General features: G+C 37.4%; 2 protein-coding genes across 2 annotated transcripts in view; one reads left to right on the forward strand and one right to left on the reverse strand.

The window, feature by feature from the left end:
• Positions 1–27,904, reverse strand: part of LOC122109216 (serine/threonine-protein kinase TNNI3K) — a 276,701-nt gene that overhangs the window by 60,175 nt on the left and 188,622 nt on the right. The window contains exons 20-21 of the mRNA XM_042681475.1: positions 27,263–27,395; positions 18,342–18,451 (exon numbers count right to left, since the gene is read on the reverse strand). Coding sequence (XP_042537409.1) covers positions 18,342–18,451; positions 27,263–27,395 — 243 coding nt within the window. The remainder of the gene's footprint in view (positions 1–18,341; positions 18,452–27,262; positions 27,396–27,904) is intronic.
• Lrrc53 (leucine rich repeat containing 53) lies at positions 285–12,699 on the forward strand. Its single transcript, XM_042681464.1, has 4 exons — positions 285–372; positions 2,750–3,565; positions 7,024–7,519; positions 10,446–12,699. The coding sequence occupies exons 1-4, from the start codon at positions 285–287 to the stop codon at positions 12,697–12,699; spliced, it is 3,654 nt and encodes a 1,217-aa protein (XP_042537398.1).

The following is a 27,904-nucleotide window of genomic DNA, read 5'->3' on the forward strand; positions in this document are numbered from 1 at the left end:
ATCTTCACTTGTTTTCTAGCTTGTACTAATGGGCATGTCCTGGATATGATTTCTCTCAATTTATGGTCAAATGTTTTAACATTTCATTTTAAATTCTACATAAAATAAGCATTCTGGCCATTTGACTGGCTTCTTATGGGAATAGTTATGTGCTTAGAAAGCAGCCATCACAGGAATGCCTCAGGATCTGTATCTCCTGAAAACATGAATAATAAGTGCCAGCATCATGATGTGCACTACTCTCTGCTTTCTTTTCAGGTGGATGGCTCATCCTCTTTGCCATAATGCTGCGGTTGGTGGCAGCATGCCCTGAGTCCTGTGTGGTATGCTCTAGAGATGTAACCCTCTGTCACCAGCTAACCTACGTAGTAGGTAATACAACCAACAACCCCAAAAAGCAGAGTGGGCAGAGTGTCTGGCCAACTCATGGCCATTGCCTGTCATTGTATTGACTGCTGTCTGTCTCCAGCGTGAAAGAGGCAAACTCTTACGGAGTCTACCTTTTACAGTGACTAAGGAGACTATGGACAGTATTTTATTTTCTTCTTCCCGATTATCTCAACTAATAGAGTAGTAAGACTTTCAGAGGTAATAAAGATGCTTTCATTGCAAAAAGTTGTGCCACTTAATACAGCTACATACTCCACAAAACAAACAAAATTGCGATTATTTTAATTCTGGTTTTGCCCATACTTTGTTCACATTTGAACCCATTCACCAGCTGAAAAAATTTGAATGAATCAGAAACCTGAACTGAAATTGTTCAGCATTAGTAAGATTAAGTGATGTACCAGTGAAACAGATTATTATCACAGTACATCTCATTTTGAAAGTCTGGTCTTTTTTTATTGGTGGTAAATGAGCTGTAGAAATGCTAACAAGATACACTGCCTGTATTCATTACATATTGCTTGCTTAAGTCAACAATTTAATAAGACACCTTATTAACAAATTTGAGGAGAATGTGATTTACATTCTGATATCCAAGAAGAGATAAACAAGCTATAAGTTCTATCATTCTGCCAGTGGGAAATTTTCAGTCAGCCTGAGTTATGGCAGAGTCAAAACAGATCATTTCTTTCATTTCTAAAATCCCCAAATGCTGTGAGAATTAGGAGGTAGACATTATCATCATTGATGACAAATGAGAAAAGGTTTCAAGGTTAGTTGGCATGCATATTGCTCCCAATCAGGGTTGAAGGCACTTAAACACACTAAACTTTCAACCCTCTAAACTTTCCTGGCTTTACAGGTTTTCTTTTCCTCTTTGTTGGCATGTGTGTGATCCGATATAGTTGATGTGTATATGAAGCAAACATTTTTCATCTACACTGCTACACTTTACATATTCCTCATTCACAGAATGCCACATGTAGTAGCTCCTGTCTAGTTCCAGACAAGAAGTAATTGACAGAAATAATAGCTTGCTCATTCAGAGTCCACAAATCCCCAAAGGACTGGAGGGCCCATAGAAACAAAACTCATGCATCTCATATCAAAAACAATGAGAAGAACCAAGTGACAAACTGGCTGGGATTAATAGAATTCAAATAATCAATAGCAAAAGCAAAACAACACAACAAAACAAAACAAATCCCTGATTTAATCCTTCTTGCTACTGGGAGAAAAGCAATTCTTCCAAAAGAAGGCACTCAGAGACTTCTTTGTCTTTTACTTTTTAAAAAATCTCTTTGTTTCAGCTCTGAAGTCTGAATTTCATAAGGGAATTGCAATGTGCTTCCACTATGGCTGACTGTTCTAATATCACCTGTAGACCACCCAGGGACAATGGACTCCCTCATTTTTATGACACTGTCATTTGCAGTCAAAACAATTTTAGCATGATAAAGATGTGCTACAATAACTCCTGATTATAATACATCTTTATTGAGTTAAAACGCTTTGATTTCTAATGACAGAGCAGTGATCGCTCTGAGGTGATTACGGTGAAGGGATTTAACAGTTGGAAGTCCTGAGTACCACCTGTCATCACATGATGGGCTTTATTGGAGGCAACAGATAGAAGACAGGAGGCCAAGGTGGCCCCGACTATAATGAGAACCCCACTGACAGATCTTCAGGTTGTCTGGAGAGAATATAGATCCTTACTAAGTTGCCAACTTTTTTTAGCCTCAAGGTAAAAATGCAGAAGCCAACCTCGCTTTCTCATTACCCACACTGCCCCTCACCCACACTTTTATGTTTGAGAGATGATTGACTCCACAGCATAAATACACATTGCTAGGGTGTGTGTGTGTGAGAGAGAGAGAGAGAGAAAGAGAGAGAGAGAGAGAGAGAGAGAGAGAGAGAGAGAGAGAGAGAGAGAGAGGGTGAGGGGTGTTAGAAGCTTAGACTTAAGCTCAGCTCCTACGTGAATCCGTACAGCAGACAGAACAGGGACCAGTAAGTACCCAGCTTCAAAGGGAGGATGCCTGAAAAACCACCTTCAAAACAACATCAATGAGGATAATCTCAAACACTGAATTAATATTGACATCCACAGGGACAGATGGGTTTATGCTTCTCAAACAAATATGTCACAGTCACAGAGATTACAAAAATCCATCATTCTGACAAATTGCCAGCTTCCTCTCAAATTTAGAAGTCAGAGAATCATTTTCATTGTGTTTATTGTTCCAATCCAGGGCATGCAATTGCTCAGAAGGTATCCATGCCTTCTTTTTCTTTTCACTGCTCCCCTGCCACTCAAGTGCATCCTGTCTCTAGTCTCTGCTTTTCTTCCCCACAGCAGTCCCTGTGACCACGCGGGTTCTAATAGTCACCGATGGCTACTTCTCCTCTGTAGAGAGCACAAATCTGTCTCTCTTGTTTAATCTTGCCCTGCTCTCTCTGGGCAGGAATGGTATTGAGGGCATTCAGGAAGATGCTCTGTATGGTCTTACGAAGTTGCAGACATTATTACTGGAGCACAACCGTATTTCCAGTTCTTTTCTCCCGGATCATACCTTCAGCAAGCTGTATAGTCTGAGGGTGCTGGTACTGAGCAACAACGCCCTCCACACCTTGAGAGGGGCCTGGTTCCACCATACTAAGGCTCTGACCCGGCTCCAGCTGGATGGCAATCAGATCACCAATCTCACCGACGTTTCCTTCAGAGGTTCTAACCTCCACAGTCTCAGGCATCTGGATTTATCTAAAAACTTAATTTCCTTCATTGAGAAAGATGCTTTCCGGCCTCTGCCTCAATTACAGGAAGTGGACCTGTCCCGGAATAGGCTGGTCCACATGCCTGATGTTTTCTCTCCGCTGAAGCATTTAAGCCTCCTCAGCTTAGATAGGAACCAGTGGAGCTGCTCTTGCGATCTCCACCCCCTGGCCCGCTTCCTGAGAAACTACACCAAGTCTTCTGCTCACACACTCCTGAATGCCAAGGAACTGTACTGTGTGCCGGCTACCCCAGCCGGGGCCCTGCCAAAGAGTGTGCTGAGGCTGTCGGAGAGCAACTGTGAACCCAAGGCTCCCGACACCACCCTGGTTGTGAAGGACAGACGTCCTCTTCTCCCAGGGCAGGACGTGGCCCTGATGACCGTCCTGGGCTTTGCAGGTATGCAAGGAACCCTATGTAAATACCTTTCCTTTCCCTTTTTCATTTCCCTGCTGCAGTACTGAGGTTGAATCCATGGTCTCAAGCTCGCTAGGCTGGTTTTCTTACCAGTTAAATTATCTCAGCCCTGCTTTTGGCTGGTTATACTGGAGATGGGATCTAGTGAACTTTTCTGCCCCAGCTGGCCTCAAACCATAGTGCTCTGGATCTCAGCCTCCTAAGTAGTGAGGATTACCATTAGGAGCCACCCAGGCCTGACTGAATGATGTCTTTCTCAGAAAAGGGGGCACTTTTTAAAATTGGGTCTTTACTATTTGCTTCAGCAACTGCTTTAGTCAAACAAAATAGTCTCTTCATGATTTGTTTGGCATTTTAATAACAATTTGAGTTTGTGCCTAAATGGTTGTATACTAAAGGCTTGTTCACTAGCTTGCAGGACGCATTAGGAAACAATGCCTTGTGGAAGGAAGTCAAGTCATTGGGGCACATATTTGAAGGGAAAATTGAGACCCAGGTCTCTGCCTCTGACTCTTTGCCTCCTGGCTGCCACGAAGTGAGAAGCCTTGTTCTACCACAAGCTCCCTCGATGATGATCTGTCATATCACAGGCCTCCCAATACAGAATCCACCACTGTGGATTGAAAGTGTGAGCCCAAATAAACTTTTCCTCCTTACTATTCGATTTTCTTAGGCATTTTATCACCATGACAGAGGGTGGATTAATATAAGCAGTAGTCACAATCACTATGATGACAACTCATTGATCTTTACTCTATGAAAACACTATAGTAAGCATATTGCATATTATCTCATTTAATCCTGGGAAGTAGTAACTATACTCATTTAACAAAAGAAGAAACAAAGCAGAGCTTTTAGAGCACATCCAAGAAATGTATTAGGATACGATTCAAGTCCTGAGTTCACTGATTCCTTTCAAGAAATATGGACTGTTTCAATGATGTTATTCGCTCCCTCTTTCCATATTGTAACATATTATTCTCTCTGTATTTTAACATATTAAAACCCCAATCATTTTTTGGAATAGCCTGAAGTCTGATTTCTGGAATATAATAGTTATAAGTTTTGCTACACCTTAGTAGAGATTAAGTTTAAACTTTAATATAGCTCAAGTAACTTTTTACAGCACTTTCAAATAATATACTAATAAGTGAATTATAAGAGTTTCGTAATGTTGTAGGATCACAGATAGATAGATAGAGATAGATAGATAGATAGAGAAGTAAACTTCATCCCCTCCCTCATCCATCATTTTCCCTTCTCCCTCTTCTTTGTTTCCAAAAACAATAAAGCTGGTTTGTTGTTCTATTTTCATAAATGGATATAAAGTAGTTTGACTGTATTCACTTTCATTCTCCCTCTCCATTCTCCTTCCTCCTCATTCTCCAACTGAGTTTATTTTACCTTCCTTATTCATTTTTTGATTGTACATTAATGGTAAAGAAATTTGTTTTATCATAGTTTTCTGCACATGTATATCTTGTTTCCTTTAATTTTATGTTTTTATTAGTGTATAAGGAGGATTTCATTGTAACATTGTTATTCACACATATATTGTACCTCATTATTCTCTCTTCCTCCTTAACACTTTCTTAATTAACTTTCCTACATCTTCTAAAACAATTTCAAAAAGTTTTATTGTTCTATTCTCAGATATGTAAATAAACTACTTGTACCTTATTCACCCTCCTTTACCTCTCTGTTTTCCCTCTTCCCTCCCCCCTACCTGAAACTGCTCTTATTTCCAGAGGAGGGAACAGACTTGCCTCACTCCTGAAGAGAGTGTTAGCAGACATGACTTGAAAGGTAGCTCCCCTTTATACAACCTGTAATGACACCAGTAGAGAAGGGAATGGACTGTGGAGCAAGGTCTGCTTCTTCGTTCTGCTTAGCTCTAGCAGGGAAGGACAGACAGTGAACAGGCAAAATGAATGACCGAACACAACATTCTACTGTTACAAATACTAAGAAACAAATAAGATAACTGTGAGATGCAAGTTGTGGGGACATGGTTCAGAGACTTCAGCCTGATGCTCTGAGTTATTGAGGGCATCATTTGTCAAGATGGGGAATCACCAGGTGGAAAAGAGGAGTCCCACCTGCTTGCTTTGAGAAACAATTTCCCTTGCAATTCTACTCAGAAACCAAGCTCTGCTTGCCTAGCACAGGAAATGACAGTGCCAGGCTGTCCAATTAGATGTCATTCATTTGATCATGGCAATTTGTGAAAGGGAATGATCTTGGCAATAAGGGGGAAAAAGTTCCCCAAACCAAAAACTCGCTCTATGTCCCTCCCCCACAGTGTAACCCCCGCTTTCACTGTATTTGATGTCAGTATAACATGTGGAGGAGATGGGGACAAACAAGTCGTTTAAGGATTCAGGTGGACCTGTTGCAACAATGAGAAGTACAAGTTGTCATGTCCAAAATGAGCTTTACAACGTCGGTGGGGGGGAGGAAGGGGGGGGGAAGGAGAAGGATTGGGATTCGGGGGGAGGGGGGAGGCTGGGAAGGGATGTGAAGGGTAAACCAAAGGAGGAGGCTGCAATGCTTGGTAAGAAATGTACGCATTATCCTGCCCATGTAATTGTAACCCCTCTGTTCAGTATGTTCTCAAATAAAATAAAATAAAATTAAAAAACAAAAAAACAAAAACTCGCTGTAGCATCCAGAAAATAGAAAGCACTGGTTTAGACTGTAAAGGAAAAACAGAATTCAAATAAGCACAGACAGGATAAGGTGTTATAAGCTATCATTATAAGTTCATGCAAAGGCTAAAAGGTTATGTTTTAAGACACCTTAGAGTTTGAAGCAAATGTGGGGAATAATGAGAAATAAGGCTAGGAAGGAAAGGAATAGTATGATGACTATACGGAATTTTGGTTTAAAGGAGTTTGGCTTTTTGTTAAAGGGAAGTCAGTGAACTAGCACTTGATAAATCTATAGGGATAACTAAAATATGGCAAAATGTATGGATTAATGTATCTTTTAGGGGATGGAGGTTAGCGTACATGAGGCTTTCAGAGCATAGACTAGCAATATAGACTATCAATATTATATTTTTATTAACTATGAGGAAAAGAAATAAGAAATTAAGAAACTTTGGTTCATAGGCAGAAAAACAATTTAAACATGGAATCACTTTGCCTAGAATGAATCGTACTCTATGAAAAAGCTGATTTTATTTCCTACCAAAGAGACCCCCAGATGGTGTTGTTACAATTTTTATTATATATAAAGACAGCTCCAAATTGGAAAGCCGAACAACATCAATTAAAATAGCTTCTGTCTAGCCTGATATTTTCCAAACGGTGATGGACTTTCTACCCATTCTGCTGCCCTTCAAGCCATTCACCTTTATATTTGTGGAATTCACATTCTGTGATGTATATGTCCCTTCCTGTGATGCTATCTTTTAATGGTCTCTCTATTTGCCACAGGAGCTGTTGGTCTCACTTGCCTCGGTTTAGTTGTATTTAACTGGAAACTCCAACAAGGCAAAGCAAATGAACACACATCAGAAAACCTTTGTTGCAGAACCTTCGATGAATCCCCGTGTGCTCATGGAGCAAGAAATTACCACACTCTGGGATACTGTAACTGCCACTTAACTCAGGAAAACGAGATAAAGGTCATGTCCGTTGTGGGGTGCAGAAAGGAAATGCCACTTTTACAGGCAAGCAGCCATCAAGCAACATTGGCCTCTGAGTCCACGGCCCTTGACGGATCATTTAGAAACCTGAAAAGGAAAGACCATGGGGCAGACAGCACTTTGCTTTGCCTGGATGGTAGCCTGCTGGAGTCGGGATGCTCAGAGCCTCCTGGGAAAAGGGCAGCTTTTAATGATACAGGCTTAGTTACAAGAGATTGTCCAAGGAGAGTTGAAAAGATAAGGAATCTCAAGCCTGTGGAAGTTCAGTCTCTAACCCTGCCACAGCAGGAAACAGGAACCATAGGTGAGTTTATCTTGCTTTAGAAAATTCCAGTCTGTTTAGTCCTGGAAGGAGGGAACGTCTTTTAATTTCTTCAACATTGGAATGCCATAGAAATCACTGGCAACCCTCCCTCCCATCCTCCCTCTCTGTCTGTCTGTCTGTCTTTTCTGTCTCTCTCTCTCTCTTCATGTAGTCTGCTGGGCCTGGAGAGGGGTCAGGTGTGGATGGAGCATCTCTGCCCTCAAAGCTTAGAATATATTTTCTGTTTACTTAAAGTGAGTTTTGAGACTCAAAAACTAACGCTTTTTTTTTTTTTTTTAAAGAATGAGAGCCCTTTAAATAGCAATAGCGTTAAGATTTATGGGAGGGTAGGTATCAGCTTTCATTCCAACATCCTTTGAGCTCTAATGCCAATTCTGCAGTAAGCAACCTCCTCGGAGCATGACATGTTAGAAGAATGGGCCTTCTAACACTAGTGATTCATTTCAGGAATGATGTCAAGAAACATACTTGGCTTGCTGAGCTGTCAAGGATGATAACTTCCCAGTTCAGGAAAGTCAGGGTTTAATTCATTGTCCCATGTTGAGAGCCAAGTGAATCTGGCCGTGACATCTACCCACTGCACATGGGTGATGTCAATATTTAGGTGGAGGCAATGAATTAAATGTCTTCCTTTTGCTTCCTGACTACAGTACGGTGCCGATGTTTTCAGACTGCAAAGAAAATTTTGACAGCTGCTCTGTAAAGAGGTTCCTGTCATTTGTTGGAATTGGCCTTACTACTAGTGGAGTTTTCTCTCCAAATAGGGATGACAGAAGTGATGTATCAAAAAAGTTCTTAGCTTGGGGACCCACCCCTAAGGATGGGGTTTGGAGCAACTGGATAAGAAGGAAACTGTGTGCTATTTCCTATGTGGCATAAGGCAGGAAGGGAGATTATTCCACTGAATTTCTCATATTCTAGTTCTTGTCAGGTTCTGGGGAATGATGATTTGACTTAAGGGAATTAAGCCACAGAAAGCAACATCCACCTCAGAAACCAGATTAGACTGGTTTTATTTTATTAAAACAATAAATAATATTTAAGAAATAAGCACTTGGCCTCTCAGTTTCATTTCAGCTTTTTTATCTGTCTTAAGCCCTAACTTCTCTGTGGGAAACTTTCATATGAAAGAAAATGTTATTTCTTCCCTATTTTCAAACCAGTCTCTCACTTCACATGGAAAACATAGGTTTGCCAGATCAATACAATTATGTTTTTGTTTGTTTTGTTTTGTTTTGTTTGGGGTAAGTTGTGGGACTGGAGGGAGCCAGGACACTGTCACTGAGCTTTCGTGCTCTAGGCTAGCACTTTACCACATTGAGCCAAAGCAACACTTCTGGTTTTCTGATAGTTAATTGGAGATAAGAATCTCAGGGACTTTCTTGTCCAGGCTGGCTTTGAATCATGATCCTTAGATCTCTTGAGTAGTTAGGTTTACAGGTATGACCTATCAACACCCAGCAATACAATTACTTTTACCAAATGTATGAAACTGTGCCACACAAGAAACACTTCACTAGAGCTGTAGAGGGCAGGTATTTAGGGGAAAACACTCAAGGACACACTTGCTCTAAAAGAGAGGTCAGCAAGGAGACAGCATCTCTGTATTTATTCCCTGCAACTTGGAAATACAGAACTGTAGATTTTCAGGGAGGGAAAGGACTCCAGAGATGATCTAGTCAAACAGTTCTGTTTATCTTTGCATTCCAGAACTCTCTGAGAATCTGATAAAGGCCACAACTTCTTTCCCCAGTATAATTTGAATATAAGGTTTTCATCTAGTCTAACCTAATAACACCTAGAGTAAGAAGTTTCTCTAAGGTCACCCACAAGGTTGATAACAGATTGTAGATTTTAGTTAGATGCCAGTCTGGGGCTTAGTTCATCTCTTCCTCTTCCTTTCTTAATAAAAATGTTTCCTTTTTCTTTGGACTAAAACAGTTTCATGAAACAGGAAGAAGTACAATGATAAGACATAATTTGATACTGAATATTCATCATGGTTAAGAGGATATAACTCAATATCAGACAGACCTGGGTTCAGATCCTAGACACATCATTTAACTGATGTTTAAGTAAGAGGAAATTTTAACTTCTCCAAGCTCCACTGTAAAAGAATGTGTGTGTGTGTGTGTGTGTGTGTGTGTGTGTGTGTGTGTGTGTGTATACTAATATACTGTACACATGATAGCAGTACTTTTCCAATGGGTCATAGCTCTTGTGAAAATCAAATGAATTAATGAATCAACAGCATTTAACACAGTGCTTAGCTCTTAGCATGTGCTTGATTAATTATATAATTAATTTTATTAATATTACTTAATATATTAATATTATACTTATGTGTGTTTTTTTTTAACTCTCAGGCCAAGATTAGTGTGATAGAAACCAGGCTATCTTTGAATATATCTACTCATTAAACGAATATTTATTAATATTGTATTAAGTTAAAGGAAATTTTAAAAAAGTTTTCTTTGCTTTTCTGTGGGCCAAAAAGTGTTTCTCTTTTGTCTAGGTTATTTGGTTGTGACATGAATATTGCATTTGTGATTTTCTCAGTATTTTAGTTTCAATGGAAAATGAGTGTAGGAAAAAATACTATACCACTTTTTCATTATTCATCTTTAAAACTAAAATACCAACACCTTATCTAAACATAATCAACTGCGAATACATTTATATTTCTAATTCTACAACTTCTAAGTTAGCATTAGAGCTAACTGAAATATGGCCACAGAGAGTGTTATTTCAAACATATATCTTTAGTGGGTTTGGCCAAAAATTAGGAAATATTAATAATCAAGGGAGCCAATTTTTGCAATTTTTGTAAGGTTCCTACACATCTGTTTGGTTGGAATATTAAAGCACTGTCTTGTGTTAAATTCCCACATTTATTGTTCAGCAGATATCAACACGGACACATTTAGAAGAATATATGCAACATCTGTTTCAGCCTTGGCAAGAGAAAGTCTTGAAAGGCATTTAACAAATGGATCATGGCAGCCTCCAATAGAGAAAGAAGACAATGGCTTACAACCTCACAGGAAGAGACACTTTACTACAAGCTCAGCATTCAAGCCTTGTGAGCCCAAGGAATACTATGTACAAAGGTTCCTACACAAACTGAGATCAAACTATGATGATCCCCGAAGACTGGCAAAATGGAGCAAGCCTACCTATTTTCAGCCAAACAATTCCCTTATCTGTAAATATGTGTCCTGTGATCAATTTCAAAATTGTATGAAGGAAAAGAAGCCAAAATATAGAGAATGTCCCAAGTTTGAGAAAGAGCAAATCCAAATTAATAAAGCAATAGAAAAATTTCTTACGAGTGAGGATAACATACGCTTACCAAGGTCATCAACAAAAATGAAGAAAATGCATTCGACAAAGAAGTCTAGCTTTCATTATCCTGACTTAGTAGCAAAAAATAGCTTGCTATCACCTGAAGCATCAGCCCATCAGAAACAGCAGGAAAATCAAAGTAACCAAGGGCCTGCTTTGGATCACACCAAATGTAACAACCCTGGAGAGAAAAAGGAAGAGCGAAAATGGTTGGCTGATTCACAGTTTCTGAACAAGAGAACTAGGCCATCTATCAAAAGGATTAAATTACATTTACATCCTTTTAGGAAAGTTAGAGTCCACCCAGAAAAATCCTTGCCAGAACTTCTAAAGAAGCATACACGAGTATTGTTACCACCTAACAAGTTATCCAAAACTGTGGAGGAAAAGGCCAAAAGAAATTCTGTATCTTTTGTGAATTTTTGCCAACAGACAGAGAGTAATAACTGTCTTATACCCTCTTCAAAAAGACAGTTTCTCAAACATGCTCTGAAACAGGCCCCCTATTACAAAAGAAATACTAAACGTGCCCTTCCTGTCCATGCTGACACCTTGTCTGTAGACAAGCAGAGCTCTATACAGAGCAGGCGTTACCCAGCTGGTCAGGTTCCAAATGGGAATGTAGCAACATTGCCTCAGCATACACTAAAGAATGATGAACACCGCCACTCACATGCTTCATCCTCAGGTGAGCAAGAGCAAGGTACAACCCAACTCCTCCTGGAACTTCCTGGTTATTTACCTGACACTTGGGAAAACAATATTTTACCATCTCCACATTCTAGGGAGGTTATTGACCAGAAAGCAAAAGAGTCCACTAAGCACATAGACCAGGACAAATCAAAAACCAACCAATTAAGTCAGTGCTTGTTGTCCTTGACTAAGCAGCAATCACACCTTCAAGGTATACACCCACCTGTCTTCAATAACAGGGAATATACTTTAGATCAGAATCAAGCTTTGTTACAATGTGAGGAGAAAACTTCAAGTAACAAACAACTTGGAAATGATGGGAAAATATCAATAGCAAACTTTAAAAAATCACATCAAATTATGGAACAGTGTTGCATGGGTAAAGAAGGATATGGTATAGGAGAATCTCTTCCTAACACAGAAATTTATGATTCCTCTCTCATTTCTTGGACACACTCCAAGAACAACTCACCAACAAATTCTATCACACTCCAAAATAGAACAGAGCTTCCCAAGCCTAGGAGTTCTTCTCCTGTTAGTAGGCAAGCTCCTTGGCTTCTTACCAATAGCAGCGAGAAAGGAATTGACAGCATAAATGCATTACCCAGAGATGATGGCAATGAAGCTCTGGAGATAAAACTAGCAGACAAAGATGCGCTTGACGAAAGCAGTTCTAGTCAGTTCATGTGGACCACACAAATGACCATGAAACACCCCACCAAAGAAAGGCAGCAGACTGTGGAAAATGGACCAAGTGAAACACATGTATTGTATGACTCGGGTTCTGTTGACACCATCATGGTTAAAGATTTTGGTATCTTAACTTCCCATGAAAGCCAAAACACAATACCTCATGATGAAATAGATATTGAAAATAACAGTAATGTGCATGATTCAAAAGAAATTCAAAATGTTCCCTCAGATAAAGACAGTTGCGCACACACAGAGGGGACCATGGGAATGGAGACACAGGAAGCACTTTTCTTATTTTCAGAGTTAAAAGACAGCAGTGTCAAGGCAGAAAACGAGGTCTCTCTAGTTCCTGGCAATATACACACAGAGGAAAACTCTGCTGCCGTGCTCCATGCCTCAGCTGAGTAGGCCAATGAGTCGCCTGTAGAAGCAGGGAAGAGTGAACACCCCAACCCAAATAATCATCCTGTTCAACATTAGCTCTCTTCAACAGGGCACACAGACTACTCCTCCAGTCTTCACATACAGTTTCCAATGCATTATTTTGCAGAACAAATCCTCAGTGTTTTTTTTCATTATCCACAACATAGAAATTCACAGCTGAATATAACACGAAAAAGTGAAGGAGTCACCCGATTTGCGTCATGAAATTAGGTGACCATGCTTCTTCAAAGAATTAGAAATTGTTTTAAAATTATGTCTACTGGAAAAGCAACCAAATATTAAATATAAAACCCTCAAACAAATGGAAGATTAAATATAAAAAAGTGTTTTGTATTTGATGCTTATTTTATGGAAATTGATAGACCTGCATCATTAAGCGGTATTACCGTATTGCTTTCTACACAGGTGATTGTGAGTATATGAAATATAATATGAATTTTTGTTCTGCTTTTCTAATTATGTTATGACAAATAAAACTTCATCTTTGTTACCTATTCTATAGCCAATATGCATGTTGGTATATTTCTTCCATCTACGATTTTTCTGTTGATAAATATCCTCTGTCTTAAGTAGAAATCTTCTAAACCTATTGTTTCTCTAAAAAAAATAAGAATTTCTCTGCAAAGTCTGCAAAATCCCCTATATCCACAAGGTGGCGATCTCAGCCTCAATCATGTCAGAAGAAAGAATGGTTTCAGATCAATGCAATGGAACAGGAACAAAAGGAATTTTAATGAGTTTTATCACCACTTGTTATTAATACAAGATTTTGAAAAACTAAATAAGCCATTATCATGAAGCTTTCCAGGTCTGGTCTCGAGTTTAGCATGCCCCTACTGTTTGGTGTGAGCACTCCTGTGCTGAAGAACTGAATGTGCTTATAAATATTAGATGTAAAAGCAATAGCAGAATAAACACCTTTCATCCAAAGCCACATGTATTTCAAAAATCTCGATAGTATTCAAACAATTTTATATATTGGTATCCAGTGAAGTGTTTAGAGTTTACCTTCACAGTATTGAATATTATGTTTCACATTTCCTAGTGGGAGAAATCAAAGGTTAATCTTCCTATTTTCCTCATCTCCTTATCTGGGTAGGTCTTTGTATACTTATATCTGTATAAAGCTTAAGGGTCACTAGAACAAAGTAAAATTCCTTACAATTGCATACACCTTTCCCTGTTCCTCTTCCTAGTCAAGATTGTGAGGCAAAGATAAAACTTTCTCCCTTTGAAAGTCCTTAGCTTTCTTCTCCTTTCTCACCAACATTCAGAACTCTCTTGTTTTAAATTTCAATTCCTGTCCCCTCTGTTTTTATTCAGTCAGCCTCTCTGCCTGGGCTGAACTCCTATGCCATCTGTCTGCTCTCCCCAGACCCCCTTCTATTTTGTTCCATACCTTTAGGGAAAAAGAAAAAGAAAAGATATACCTATATATCTATAGATATAGATATATAGATATATATATATGCACGTATGCAAACACACACACACACACACACACACACACACACACACACACACACACACACAGAGCCATGCCATGATTCTGCATGGCAAGTTTACTGTTTATTCTGTATAGCCTGATATCTTCTTCAGCTTTGTAGATCAAGTTACTTTTTTATATATAGTTATCTGTCCCTTTCCTTTTTATTTTTTTTTGCATCGTATTATCCCTTTACTATACAGTCCTTAGCTTTGTTGTCTCTTCTCACTGACATACATCCTGGATATGTACAAGTCTAATGCTTACTCTTGGTAACTAGCTGATTCTCAGAAGGCAGCAATGATACTTTTCCTGTCTTCCATTTCTGGAGTCTGGTTTTACTCTCCCTTATGTGGCTTCCTTTGAAGGAGGTCTCTGGCTTACTCTTGCCCCTTGATCCCCATGGCAACCATTGTCAGCTGTGTTATAATCAAGTGGATTACAGTGAGAGCAGCCAGGCTGGCTGACAGGACTTCACTATCTTTTCCCTCCGTTTCAGTCCTCCAATGCTCTATTTTTTGGGGGCACATGTTTCTAGGGTGCTTGTTAGAATGGAGCTTCATGCTCCAGCCCAGAGATTTCTATTAGATTTAGCTGTAGGATCAAGCCTCAGAATCTTTGCAGTAATAAACATTTCAGAGAAATGTGGAAGATGTAGTTTGCAACAATCTGAACTATTCCTATGAACACCACAATATCCTTCAATGTTTTTTAACCATTCTAGAAATACATAGTGTGTGTGTGTGTGTGTGTGTGTGTGTGTGTGTGTGTGTGTGTAAGACAATAAGGACTTCTTCATAGTCAACTTAAATACAATTCTCCAAATTACTTTTATTTTATTGCTTTAGAGACAAAAATAAAAACCACCTAAAATTTCTTGTCCAAATTCTCTATTCTGGTTTCTATGGGTTCTGTCTCTTGTTGCTCTGATACCATCATACTGCCTTTCATGGCTTTCTAACAATGTTCTCTCTTTTCCATAGGCTAGAGATGTATTCTAGTTCACTAACAAAATACCAATAGGAAAAAATATTGTGCTTAACTTCAAGGCATGAAGGAAATAGAAACAAAAGGGATAGCGTATTTGGTCAGCTAAAAAGTAATGACTAGGATAGCATGGCTTGAGTCTTAGACTTAAAGATCTTGTTTCAAATGATGCCAGGCACAGAGATTTAACTCCTCTGTGGCTACAATGATCCAATGACTAGCAAGTCTTTCATCTTTTCTTTCAATAAATCTGTATATTGTCTCTTCAATTCAACTGTTTTACTCTCTCACTGATGCTTCATTTAGCAAGCACTTATTGATGGCTTATGAGCTCAGCTCAAGCATCACTTGTACTAGGAAGGCTTCCCTGCCAACACAATTTGTCTTTCAACTTATTACTATTACTTTATGTATTACTTTATGCATTCTCACAGACTCTTGTTTTCTCTCATCTTGGTATGTAACTATAAATTAACTATTGTTTATTCAATTTATCTCTATGTGTCTTCAAGCCCAAAAGATTCTTTTTTTACTTGTTTTTTAAAAATTTTTATTTATCTTTTATTGTGAAAATACTGTACAGAGGGGTTACAATTACATGGGCAAGTTAATGAGTATATTTCTTATCAAGCATTGTAGCCTCCTCCTTTGTTTCCCCTTCCCATCCCATCCTCCCCATGCTCCCCCACCCAACCCTCCTCCCTCCCCGCTACCAAAGATGTAAAGTTCGTTTTCGACATACGACTTGTATGTCTCATTGTTGCAATGGGTCCACCTGTATCCCTATTTAAACAATTTGTTTTTTCCCTTCCCCTCTACAAATTATAACAACATCAAATACAGTAAAAGCAGGGGTTATACCACGGGGGAGGGACATACAAAGCAACAAAGAAATCATCTTATAAATGTGTTAGAAACAATTGCATGAAAGAAAAAAAAACATTTGAATACATATCTTAGGGTTCATTTCCCTAACATCACCTTATCTGACCTTTTCTGCTTGACTCAGACATATACTAGATATTGCAAATAAGGGAAACCATGGGACCTATGTTTACAAGCCCAAAAGATTCTTGAGAGAGCATTTCTATTGAGTTACCAACCCTTATTTCTGGGAAGTCAGAGTAGGGACTTAATAAATTAATCACTGAAGAAAAATAAAAATTAATACACTGTTCCTTTTTCTTCATAAGTGTTGTGGGACTTTGGCTGGGAGATTTAATGACAACAGCTCAATGCAACTCAACTTCATAACCCAGAATGTACTCACTGAGATACCTGGATATATCCAACAAGTTAGAGAGATTGTTTTTCACTTGATACTTTCCCCCCTTCATCTTTAAACATTAATAGAGCTATGACTCTGCTGATAAATTTCACTACTGAGTAGTACAACTTTTCCAATAAGCAATCAGTTTTGGTCTTCTATATATGTCCTTAGAAATATATTTCTCCTTATTAGTACTCTCCCTGACTCTATCCCAGATTCTCTTTCATTTTTCCCACATTTTGCTAAAGTCATACATTATAACCTCAAATTATTTTAGAACTTGCCAATGACTTGCATTTACCTCCAAATTGACTATAATCATGAGGAGTCAGTTAATAAAAGCTAACGCGATTCCTCTGATTATTACTTTATGCTAAACTTTGACATAGTTCTTTTCCCACAGAGAAAAAAAAATTCTAGATTAGGTGCTAACGTATCTTCCCTCAGAAAACACACCTGAGGTACATATTGAAAGACAAGGAACTATTTTATGAAACTATTTTAGTCATGCAATTTTCAATCTTACATGTCAATAAATTTTTCTATACAGAAAAATCAAGATGTAGGATTAGAGGCATTGATCAGCAGTAGTGAAATTCAAATTCATTTCCTCAGCAAATGCTTTTGCACATCTATGGCTTTAAAGGCTGGGGTTAGAGCAATAAACAAAAGAAAACAAAGAACTAATATTCGAGTAATGAGAAGATCCTAAACAAATAAGTATATCTCACATCAGTTTGAAGGGTCGGACAAAGACTTTATCTGCTGAGGCACTCCATCCACATCTAAGAACTTTTATTTTTCCTCAAAAGAGGGTTAATATATACAAATGGGATTGGGTAATGACTGCGGCTGGGTTTTGCCTTTAGACAAAGAATGCAAAACTTTCTTTCTCTTTTCAGATGTCTAAGGCATGGCTTGTTCTATTTTGCCTGTGGTTAGATAATTCCTGAAATAATAGTGTCACTGCATCTGCTCTCCTGTTGAAGAGAGACAGTGTCTAGGAAGGATCAGAAACAGGGCTGAATAAGGAACACACAATAGGGATGGTTTGAACCAAACAAATAAGGGCCAATAGGTCTATATATATGAGGCTTCTGACTGTGAAGAATGCACAGTGTGAATTACTAACACCCTCCACTCAAAGGAGAACCAATGGGCTGATGTCAAAACACAAGAATTTCAACAAACCATCTCCATTTCTTGGAGACTGATGTGGGATTTCACCCTGGGATCATTAGGCAGCACCACTCTACTCAGCTCTATGACTACATTTAAAATGTTCTTTCCACTGCTTATATATTCCACTTCACTTTGTTCTTAATCTTTCCATAACACCGATTTTTCCACTTGAATTCTTAAATCTATGAGATTATTCATACTCTCATATAGTCATTCAATGCTGGAAATCAGTAAGGACCCAGTTTTCTGACTCCAGCAGGAGCCAGAGACCCTAGGGGGGTGGTCTCTTCCTTGAAGACAAGTCTCATGTGAAAAACCAACACAATTCCATCTGGTGACAAAGTTCTTTCTTCAGACAATGACTAAGTGTGGCTCAAGCGTAGTTAATAAAATTGCAGCTGGGATGAGTCTCTGAGTCATCTGTCATACCCTGGTCCTTTTTTTTTTTTTCCTCCCACTCACTAATCAGTTGTGAGAAACATTTCAAAATCAGAGAGTAGCAGTGAAGAAATATGAGATAGACAGATTTCTTCAGGCAATTAGACTAAAGAGCAGAAGGCAAATCATTCTTCCCGCCTTGACAATCTTAAAATATACACTGAAAATAGACTTTGGAGTTACACTATTTGTGACAGATTTTGACCATAACACATTTTATAAGAGGAAACAAAATTTACTCACTTCGGGCCAGACATTCCACCCTCGCATCAGCAGAGAAGATATGGGCTTGGGAATGGAATAGCCAATGGGTGGCCTGATGTGGTGATAAGCCATGTCTGCTGCTGCAGCCGCTGAAAAGCAAAGGTTTCAACCTCACATGTTTATTTTAAGAAACATATGTAGATACAAAACAAAAATCATACAAAATTAATATTGCACGGGTGCAATATCAGCAGGGATTCACAGTGATCTATCTCTCAGCTGTCTTTTTCCTTTATACTTTAAACAAAAGAGTGGATAATTTCATACCCTGTACATTGAACTTTAGCTGTGGATTCAATAAAGAGGGAGCAGAAGAAGTTTATAAAGGAGCTAAAGAACACACAAGGAGCAAGTAGTTTCCAGTACCTGAAGTATAGCTTATGCATATAATGTTTTGAGAAGAAAAGATTCAAAGGACTGGACAAGACTGCCCAATGTCTTAAATTCAAGGCTCGAGAGATATTGTGTATGCTTAACAAGATATGAGATGCCACTGGTCTTTGAGCTTCTAAGGTACCAGCATATTCTTGGAGAAACATATTTTAATGTAAATATTGGTAGTACAAATACATTGAATTGTTTATGTAACATTTATGAGCCAGTTATTTTTTTTGTTAAAGTCTATCAGGAAATCAAATCTACTTCAGCTAATACTACTACTTGTTCAATTTCCTAATACTGCCCACCTGCACGAATTTCTACCATTGCTCATCTAAAATTTTACATCATGATGTTGTGATCCTTGGAGCTTCATTGTAGGTTCCTGGGTGCTGATATTTTTTTCCCCTTTCTACAATTAATTATTTCCATGCCCATTTGAAAACCAACCTTTAAACTACTTTTACTGAATAGGTTTTGTATCAAATATGTTAGATATAAACATAAACTCCTTCACTTATTAATAGCCATGAAAACAAAGTAGCTATTGTTTTGAGTGAGAGGAGGGACTACTGACTATTTTATATGCATTTAGAATTTAATTAAGAATTGATGTAACCTTTTATCTCAGTTCATGTTCTATTCAGCGTACATTATGATGAAAATACTTTGTAAACAACATGATGCTGTTTATCCTTTAGAAAAATTTCTCTGAACTAGTGTGAGGATTATGTTCCAAATTATTTCTGCATCTTATCTTTTAGTCTGTAGTGTTGAAAGAATCTGTCTATATCTTAATGATTTTTGAGAGATAAATCGAAACTTTTTTCTCCCACCAAAATTTATTTCCATTTAATTCTGTTTATCCTTCTACCCCGATTATCTAGTGAAATTATATTTGGTAAAATAAAAATTTTGCTTCATGGATTATTCTGAATGAATGTGTAATTCTGATCATTATAAAATAACACTTGTTCTTGGTATACCTTGAGAAATTAAGAAATTTATCAATCAGAGGGAACCATTGTTAAAATATTCTGTGATTTTCTTGTATATTCTTTATTTTGTTGAATCTGTATTGATATACAATTGTATAATTCCTTCACTCTAAAATAAGTTATTAAGCAGTTAAGAAATTCTCATTATTAAACTCTATGTTAACATGTTTTTAATTAATCTACATTTAGTGTGATTTACTTAATCACTTCCCAGTTTAAGGTTGTTCTGAACACTTTACAGACACTTTATTTCTGTGTCAGTTTTTCCTACATACTATGATATATTGAGGGGAAAATATTATGCCAGAGGGTATATCTATCTTAAAGACTTTGTTACATACTGATGAACTTCTTTCTAAACTGGTGTATTAATTATTACTCAAGAGCAAATTTGTGAGGAATTTTTTAACTTCTGCATCACAAAAAAACCTTTTACTAATTAGAGACAAATAAATTTGCTCATTATTGTTTAGATTGTGCTTTTTCTTGCCAAATATGTCTTTTGTTTTCCCCAAAGTTAGGTGTATTAGATTCCTTTCAACTATTTCAATTCCTTTCAGAATTAGGTAAATCAAAACCAATTATCACTAAGCTTATGCATTACTCTGATTTTTTTTTTTTGCTTATGTGGTGCTGAGGAATCGAACCCAGGGCCTCTGGCATGCAAGGCAAGTGCTCTACCACTGAGCCACCTTCCCAGCCCCTACTCCAATATTTTTAACCTTATAGCCATTTGGAGAATTTTCACTAGTGCTACTACTGATAAACCAGTGTAATAAAAGCAACCAAACGAATTATAGTTCTGATAATGAATGGAAAAGGACTATTTATAAATTGTGTTCGTCTCCCATGCTGATCCTTTGAGATGCTTATAGATTCTGATAAGCATATGTTGAGTAATTTGCTTCTTGGCATTGTATCTGGAGAATTAGTTTAAGATGAATGATATTTAATTCTTCATTATTTAAAGCATATTCTGTATCTTTGGCATCTCCTTGTTGAAGTCATTCTCTGCACTATTGGCAGAGAAACCACTCATTATTACCTCCACCAGAAAGTGGGCAACACAGCATGAGAGATCATGGAACTGAGACTTGTGACGACGAGATGGTTTTGTTAGCCTTGCCCAGCCACCTTACTGCATGCACTAACAGCTGGGAAATTGTCAGGTATAACAGATTCAAGAATGGACCTGTTGGTATGCTCATCAAATTTTTACTTATTTATAAAAGATAGATTAAATGATCTATTAACTGCTAGTTTCTACTTTCACAAAGAACACCTTGCATTACAAGAGCATCGGGCTAAGAACACCCATTGAGCATTTATTTTCAGTACTATCCTGAGATAGTTTATTAAATATGTGGCTGCTTCCTAGAGAAGAATGGTGTTGAGAACTTTCTGCCATGCTGAGAATGTTCTTCATTATCCAATATGCCAGCGCAAGGCTCTTGACCATTGTATCTCAGAAAGAAACTGAATCTTTATTTTATATACATATATAATTTTAATAACAAGATATATTCAATAATAAAGTATACTGTGTATTATATATTATACATTATTTATACTTTTATTATACAATCTTAAAGTAGTTGTACAAAGGACATGCCATTCAATAAAGCAGTTTATGAGTACAATGGCTTTTGCTCAATGTCACCCATTTCAACCCATCCTTCTCCACCCACCCCTTCTCTCTATTTTCTTAATTTTTTAGGCTATACATTGAATTCTTCTACTGCATTCTCCCTTCTTTTTCTCTTCATTTTCTATCTCCCTTGCCTTCACCCCCAACCCTGCTCAACTCCTTTCCAGTAACCCCTTCTTTGGTGTTGAACTGTAGCTTAGTCTTTCCAAAGAATTACAGTTTGATTTCTCCCAGAATCTACCGTATTTTAGAAATTGGCATTTTAGTTGGGTCCATTTCATGTAATAATTTAGATAGCTGAAGTTAATGGATTCCATCATAGGCATCACAATTCTAGAAAAACAGTTTTCTCCTTTCATTCTGGTAAGTAGTGAGAACTGAGTTAAGCACAGTTTTGTGAGTCTGCCTCAAGGATGTGTATAACCATGGGGTCAGTTTGTGGTTTCAAGTTGAAGTTTATCAAGAAAAGGAAAGATATGAGTGGAGGTTGTCAGTGTTGTTCCTCAATAGGATCAGACTAAGGAGCCATAGCACAGGCATCCACTACAATATGGAACAATGGCATCCAACAATCTAAGTTGATAATAGGCTAAACTTAAAATATATTGATTTTTGAATTTTGGTTGGTAAATTTTGGAAAAATTATAGATTAAAAATGATTAAACTTATGATTAAATTATATTAAATTATAAAAATATAAGAAATTTAAAAATAATCATTAAACTTTAAAAATACGTTTTTCAATAAAATTTGGTTAAGGGATCAATAATTAAATCAATGAATGAATCGATATTTCAGTGCCATTTGGGGTTGTATTCATAAATTCTGAAATATTCTTTCTAGAATATTCCTAGATATATATATATATATATATATATTTCTAGAAATATTCATTCTAGAATACTCTTCCCTACCTGAATTTTCTTCATAGCATCTCTGTCTTCTAGGAATTACATTAGACTGACTCTTTCTAAGTACTCTTCTGTTGCACTTCTGTGGAACACTATACTACAATAGCATCAAATGTATTCGACTGATTTGCCACTTCCTTGCTTGTTCCTGCATGTAGATTATAAGCTCCTTGAAGCTTGGACTATGACTTCATAAGTGTATCTCTCCTGTCTATCATAGTAGCTGCCAATGAACAGATATTAAAAAATTATACACTGTGATGAATAAATGAATGAGTAAATAAATGTGGCAGTTCAAAATATTACCTGAAAATTGATGTGGAATCTATTATATTCAATGTAGTCAATATTTATTGACTAAATGGATGATTGACATTGATGACAATGAATATTTTATTCATTTAATATTTTCAGAAGAGAGGACAATGCCTAGCCACCAAGAAACATTGTAGAATGAACATAATGTGTAGTTTAACATTAAATTACATGATAATAAGACAAATTATTGAGATCTAGTGGCAAATTTAGTCAATAACCTTATCTTTTGTTAAAAACATTCAGAAGAGGCCTCAATAAACTGAAGCAATATGACATATTAAGAAATACCATTTATTGGAAATCTGGCAGGCTAATTTCCAGTCTGGCTTTTCTCTAAACTCTCTGGGAGATCCTATTAAGCCAATTTGCCTCTATGAGTAATAATTTTGCTAACTGTAAGATGCAGCAGGGAATACACCATGTAATGGCCATGACCATTGGCTTCTGAGAAAGTTATGCAGTTAATCCTTGACTACACCTTTTACTAGCATGTGACAGTAAGTATGTGTCTAACCCTAACAGAACCTAAATCACAGGATGTTAGGACTAATTTCATATGCATAGCTTCTGGCACACTGATGATCCCCAGTAAGTGCTAGCTGTGTTGTTGCTGTTAGGATTTTCTACAAATCTAAAATATGCACTGATCCCATGTAGTCTGAACTGATAGAACTAGGTGTCAAAACAACACTGGAAATTTTCTGTTCTCTTTAGATGAATTCTTAGGTCTTTTTGGAGTTCTCTTGAGGTATGAACATCAAGTAAAATTTCATATGTGACCATGAATTTTAAAACCACAACTCAGCTTGTATACCATGGGAATCAGCTCATGATGCAATGGGATCACTGCTAAGATGATTACTATGCAGTTCTCAATCATCAGTTCCTTGATAAGTTGGGACTAGGTTCTGAAATCCTAATCTCCTACAGTCTAGTATTTTGTAGAATGAAATGCTACCATTCCTATTAATTTTTTAAACGAGAGCAATAAATTAAAATGTTCGTTAGGGCTGACCGAGATAAAGTTTTCAGAAATTTTTGTTCAATTTTGATTAGGTATATGTGTTCTAAAAAGTACAATTGGTTGTACTCCATTGTTTTTAATGAGCCAGGCTGTGGTGAGACAAAGCAAATATGTTCTACAATCCCAGCAAGAGCTAAGACACATCCTTCATTACACTGACAATTTTCAGTGATGTATCACTAAAGTGTATAGCATCTGAGAGCGACGATGAGATTGCTATCTCGAGGATGTACTAAGAATGACTTAATTTTTAAAACCACATCCCACTCTCATTGCATATTGTCAGAACAATAGATTAATGTGAACCATTGTCTGCTCTCATTGAAATCTTTGTCAGCATAATGAAATATCAGAATGTTAAAAATCAGCTGTAGTCATAGAATTTTCACTATCTATTGGACCATTCCGATCTTTCCAGATCATTGATAAAGATGAACACAACAATGGAATTTAGCAAACCCTTATTTTTCATCCACTTATTTATGATGCAAGAGGGCTGATAAACTCTTTAGATTATTATATTCAGGATGTTTAGGATCTACATTATATATGTCAGGGAATATAAACTACTATGATTTAAAGAGGGGTAGTTGATGGTTACAAGACTGAACCCAGTGGAATTACCATGTCTCTAAATATACTACAATTCATATTTTTACAAACTTTATATGAGACACCACCCCCAAAGAACCTCTCAAGCCATATTTGGCTCCAGGATTTCCACTTTGCAATTTAGGATTAAAATTGCAATATGAAGTCTCACCAAAATCTGGCTATAATAAATTGGCAGATGCTCTTAATTTATGTCACATAACAGACTTAGAGCTTGGCAATCAAGTATCCCAGGACACAAAGTTGAGTTTCCTTGTAAAGCAGCTGGCACCATATAGGATGAAAGGAAAACAAGAGGCTCTCTTCTTTGGCTCGAAACTATGATCTGAAAGTGATCTACAAAATTGGGTACCTGCTTTTAGGGGAATGGGATTGGAAAAAGTCCACATTGATGGATTAATTTATCATGGCTTTCTTCTTCGGATTCTCATGATATATCAAATGAGACAAGCCCAGGAGAGAAATAAAATCTGAGAAGCAGGTGTTGGTTTCTTCCTTTGAAATGTGTCCAACACAGCTATTTCATGCCACAATGCACCAACTTCCTTTTTCATGTTGCCTGGTTTTTCTCTCAGTTTGACCTTACTCTTGGACTCCTTTTCTTTTAAATCGCATTCCTCTCACAAATGGACTCTTTTCCCTGTATTCACCATCATGCTGATGGCTAAACTAGAACCTAGTACATCACCCTTGACTCTTCTATCTCCTTTGTATTCTCACTTCCCAATGGAAGTCGTATTCTTTTAAAAGAACTAACTTCCATGCATCTGATTTGGAATACCTTCATTCCAGCTTTTGATATAAAGTGAGAAAAGTAAATTATAAGGCAAGTAGAAAATTATATTATATATAAAATTAAATTATATATAAAATACTACAGTAACTTCCATTCTTGACACACATACAAAGTCTGTGATGGTCAGTTTATGTCTTAACTTGGCTGGCTCAGGGATAACCAGATAGCTGGTAAAACATTATTTCTAGGTGTCTGTTAACATGTTTCTGGAAGAGATTAGCATTTAAATAAGTAGACTGCATAAAAGAAGATCTACTTATATCACTCTGGACCAGCATCATTCAGCCTATTGAAGGGCCCAGTAAAATGAAGTAGAAAAAGATAGGCAAGTTAGCTTTCTCTTCTAGAACTGGAACATGCATCTGCCCTTAGACTTCAGTATGTCTGCTATTTTAAATTGTAATAGCTCCCAATGAGAGCAACTTCAATGATCATTGACTTGTTTCTGCATCAAAAATTGAGGCATATTTACCATGAGATATTAGGCAACAATTATGTGAGGAAAATGATATTAGAAAAAGAGTGAATCCCTGATAGATGTAACAACATGATACCAGTTATAGACATGCAGAAGTGGAAAGCTTGCGGGAATCAGATATGTTATTTCCAGTAGCTGAGTGAAGGGAGAAGTGTAGGGACTCACCAGGACACAGTTTGGAGTGATGGAAATGTTCTGTGTCTTGGTTGAAGTTATGGTTATTCAACGGTATACATTTACTAAAGCTCATTGCTAAACTAAAAAATGTAAATGTGTTATCTTTCAATAACTTTGATTTTAAAATAAATTTGATTGTTTTCAAAAGCTCTATTGCAATGATCATAAATGGAAAACTGTGGCTTGAACTAGGGGAGTGGGGGATGATGGAAAGAGTAGATAATTCCATGTTGTGTTAGGAGTTATTCTCTTGAGGCTAGTGGCTCATACTTATAATCCCAGCTACTCAAGAGGCTGATATTTGAGGATTATAGTTTTCAGGCAGCCAGGGGAAAAAAACTCCATGAAACTTTTCTCTCCAATTAAGAATTTAAAAAGCTGGAAGTGGAGCTTGTGGCTCAGATGGTAGAGCACCAGCCTTAAGTAACAATGCTCAGTGACAGTGCCCAGGCCTTAACTTCAAGGCCCAGGACGAGAAAAAAAAATCAATGGGACCAGATGAATGGATTAACATAAGGTATAAAAGGAATGAAGATGTGTCTCTCTCCTACAATAATATATCCTGGTATATCAAGAATTATAATTAATTTGTTTTATATCCACCTTTTGTATCACAATGCAAACTCTAAGAAACACCAACAACAGCAAATCACTTTTTAAATGATAATATTGGTCCAATTCAAAATAGAATCCTTACTCTCAAATTTAAACAAGAGATAAATCTCATCATTTAAAAAAGTACACAGAAAGATTAGGACAATTGCATCATCAGTATACTAAAAAATTAATGTCACACACAGGGCATATTAATTGTGAGTAGCACTCTGTAACATACTATGTGTAAAAAAGCATTTGAGGGCTGGGAAGATGACTCAGTGGTAGAGTGCTTGCCTTGCATGCATGAGGCCCTGGGTTTGATTCCTCAGCACCACATAAGCAGAAAAAAAAAAAAAAAAGCCGGAGTGGCTCTGTGGCTCAAGTGGTAGAGTGCTAGCCTTGAGCTGAAGAGCTGAGGGACAGCACCCAGGCCCAGAGTTCAGGATCGGAACCTCCCCCAAAAAAAAGAAAAGAAAAAAGAAAAGAATTTGAAAAGTGTTGCTACATATATGTATGTGTGTATGTATGTGTGTGTATTTGTCTATCTATCTATCTATCTGTTAAAGGAATTTAGCCTTGATAGGTTTTTTGGGGGGGGAGGTCTACTTTCTCAATTCAGTATATATGAGAAGTGGACTTCTAAAATGTATTCTCAAGAAGTAAATACAGCATTTTCCCACATTATTTGGTGGACTTCATTATATGTCTGCTTTTTTAAAGACAGATCATAAACTATTCCTAGATTTCTATGTGCCAGTATCTAAATTTACAGAGTAAATCAGTAACTTTTTTTGGATTAGCATGTATCTTAAAAAACAACAACTTAATATTGTTCACTTAACTTTTTTTCTTGTGATCCCACTGACAATAATTATTTTGGGGGAAAACAAACAAAAACCACGTTGCTTCATATTGTGGAGCTGCACTGAGCTGAGGACAGGGACCAAGTACGGCATGTCTCACCTGGCTTGAGATGAGCGAAGGGAATTTCCCCAGTGAGCAGTTCCCATAGGCACAGGGCATAGCTGAAGACATTGGCTTTGATGGTATACCTCGTGCACTGCGTGAACACCTCGGGGGCCATCCAGCGGAGGTTCTGTGGGACAAGAGTATTAGCATACCCTTTACCCAGGGCCCCCTTATCCGCCACACAGTGAGATTCTTAGTGAGAACGAGTTCTCCCATGCTCTTAAAAGATATGCACATAAAATGACACCAATACCACCCTTGATGTACACTATCAATTAGTGTACACATATTCTCTATCCTTGCTGTTTCTCAAAGGACACCTTTTTAACCATTTGATCATACAAGTTACAGTCCTTCTAAAAATATCAATAGTGAAATAATGCAGGAATGGTGATTGGAACAGTAACCTTTCCTCTTGTTTTCTACTTTAAAATATTGTTATTATTTCTTTTTTTTGCCATTTTGCTTTCCTCACTCTATAGCCGCCTATTCTCCTAATTGTCCTACAAGCTTGCATGTAGTCAGCCACAGAACCCTCTTGATACTCAGGCGTGACTTGTACACTGTGGTAGTAGGCACCTCCCTAAGGTTTCCATGTGCCTATTTAGGAAAGAAGTCACCAAATTAGGCTCATAA

This window comes from Dipodomys spectabilis, unplaced genomic scaffold, assembly GCF_019054845.1.
Source record: "Dipodomys spectabilis isolate Male_0828 unplaced genomic scaffold, ASM1905484v1 ptg000002l, whole genome shotgun sequence".
Taxonomy (NCBI): domain Eukaryota; kingdom Metazoa; phylum Chordata; class Mammalia; order Rodentia; family Heteromyidae; genus Dipodomys; species Dipodomys spectabilis.